Here is a 2,580-nt window from a genome sequence, read left to right as displayed (position 1 = left end):
TCAGAGAAACAATGGTTTACAAAATTATTCGTTTTCTTTTTTTTAATTTAAAATAATTTTTTTTGTTGTTAAATAAAAAAAGTGAATTTAGATTACCAGTAGTGACATTACATGTGTACAAATGGAATCCCTAAAAACTAAATTAGGATTCATTTATATTATTATGAATTGAATTGTTTTTAAATGAAATGGAACGTAAAGTTACCACGGTAAAAATGGTTTACGCAACGCAAGTAATTAATTCAAGTGATGATTATCCGAGTCCCAGTCAGTTTGAAGAGTGGAAACTTCAGGCTCAAATGGGGGATTTTAGTAAATCCACGTTAGATTTACCCGTGAGTTCAAAATCCGCGATCGAAGACGGTTTGAAACGACCGAGCGTTCAGTTAAATCGTTATAATAAAATTGAACGAAGGCCTCCCGCCATACCCGAGTGCGAAATATTAGATGACGACAATTCGAAAAGTTTAGTTAGGGAAAACGTGAAAACGAGCATTTTGAAAAGTTCTCGCGATAGGCCGTCCATATACGAAAAGGGAAACAATTCGAGGTGCAACACGATCGGTCACATGAAATCGTCAACGAGTTTGGCGAATATTGCATCGGATATAGTGGTCGTGTCAGCAGGATGGTTTTCGTCATTAAGGAGACCGGGGAGGAAAAGGAAGAAGAAAAACGAGTCAAATTGTTCGATAAAAGCAAAATCTGCATGGGATTTATCGAACTTGGCAAAACTGGTATGTGTTTAAACACATTTTCGTCGTTCGTAATTTACTGTTTAGATGATACGGTCAAAAAAAAAATGTTATTGATTCTTAAATTTCTTTTTTTTTTTTTTTAATTGAATGAGGAAACAAGACGAATGTGTTTTTCCATTTTGGAAAATTAATTTTATTCTTTTTTGTTCTTGTTTTTTTTTTTTTATGAAGCGACCCAAATATTCTAACACAATGAAAAATGAGACATTGAACTTGTTTTTTTTTTTTTTTTTTTTGCAACAAAATACAAAAATTCTCACATTATTTAATCGTGCCTAACTCGTAAAATTTATTATTATTAGATTTTCCAGTCAATAAAATCATTTGGAAAAATTAATTTTCTAATCCGCACATAAATTAATTATAAATAAATATTAATAAATAAGACGACAAAATATTTCGTTAATAATAAAGTAACGTAGCGTAGCGTAAGACGTTCATAAGAATTTTTGATTCGCGGGGAGGGGGAGGGGGCGGGAGGAGAATAAATTTGGCAATGAAATTGAAATTATTTTAATTTAAAGTCTGCAAGTATTTATAAAAAAAAAAAAAAAACATGTTTAAAATTTATGAGAGAAGACGATTCGTATTAAAGTCAGACGCGTCTCGAAAACATAATAAAAATCACATTTTCTTCGTATACGTAAATATGATTCATAAAATTTTTTTTCTAAAGGACGAAGTCAATCAATGTGTTTGTGTGTATTTCTATAATTATTTTATAGTCGCTATTATTATTATTATTATTATTATTAAAGTCGATTAAGTAATTTTTTTTTTTGATTAACTTAAGAAAAATAATTAAAGCAGCACAAACCTGTTGCTATGTAAATGTATAAGTTTTCGTTCAAATTGAGTCAGGGACACGTACGTGTGTACATTTATTATTTCTTGTTGAACATGAAAAGTTTTTTTTCTCTCTCTCTCTCATTTAAGTATTAAGTTGCGAAATTTTTTTCTTTCTTTTTTTTTTTTTTCATTTAAAAATATATAGCCAGGGCGTCAACCCGTTAGAATCAGCTAACGATTATAATTTTTTTTAAAAAAAAAGTGTGTTTATATTTTTTTTTCCATCTTCTCCAAAGATCCAATCAAAGTTGATTAATAATAATAATAATAATAATAGTTTTCATCCGTTTTTTTAAAAATAATTATTCAGGTTTTTGAAGGTGTGCGGAAATGCCGATTTGTTTTCTTTTTTTATTCTCTGAAACGATTTCACCTTTCGAATTGTAGGGAGCCATTGTTGCAACATTTAACGAGTTGATAAATAAATAAATAATAATTATTGTTGTAAATTAAATTTGTTATTAATTTTTTGTTAAAAATTAATGTTTTGAAACTTATGATTATTTATCGATAAATGTTTGGGTCAACGGAGTTTTAATTGAATGTTTTTTTTTTTCGTCAATGGGTGCATTATATGTACATAAACATATTTGTTGTGATGATGATAATAATTTTTCTGGGAATTTCGGGAAAAAATATTTACAAAGATAAAAATAATATTGTCAGGCATATAAAGTTTTTCGTCGTTTTTCGTTACGTTTAAAATTTTGTATTTTTCACGAGGGGGGGGGGGAAATAAATTTATAATCATTTTCATTCGTTTTTTCTCTCTCTCTCTCTCTCGAATTTAAAAATTTACGAACTATTCATTTCCGATCATTGAAATTTAAATAAAAAAAAAAAAAAATACACAGTGCACATTATTATTAGCATCATCAGTATTATTATTATTGTTCTTTTTTTTCTTTTTTTTTTTTATTAAATGAGAAATTAAACAATGATTTAATTATAACCTGATTGAATGATTTTTTTC

The 2,580-nt window shown here is 27.9% G+C and overlaps 1 protein-coding gene across 1 annotated transcript; it reads left to right on the top strand.

Annotated features, from left to right (window-relative positions):
* Positions 1-188: 188 nt before the first annotated feature.
* On the top strand, positions 189-1,376 carry Phum_PHUM591350 (uncharacterized protein; the record flags this gene model as incomplete). The annotated part of the gene is made up of 2 exons (XM_002432502.1): positions 189-737; positions 1,335-1,376. The coding sequence occupies 2 exons, from the start codon at positions 189-191 to the stop codon at positions 1,374-1,376; spliced, it is 591 nt and encodes a 196-aa protein (XP_002432547.1).
* Positions 1,377-2,580: the final 1,204 nt, after the last annotated feature.

Source organism: Pediculus humanus, genomic scaffold (genome assembly GCF_000006295.1).
Source record: "Pediculus humanus corporis 1103172108314 genomic scaffold, whole genome shotgun sequence".
NCBI classification, from domain to species: Eukaryota; Metazoa; Arthropoda; class Insecta; order Psocodea; family Pediculidae; genus Pediculus; species Pediculus humanus.
This window is presented reverse-complemented; position numbering and strand designations above follow the sequence as displayed.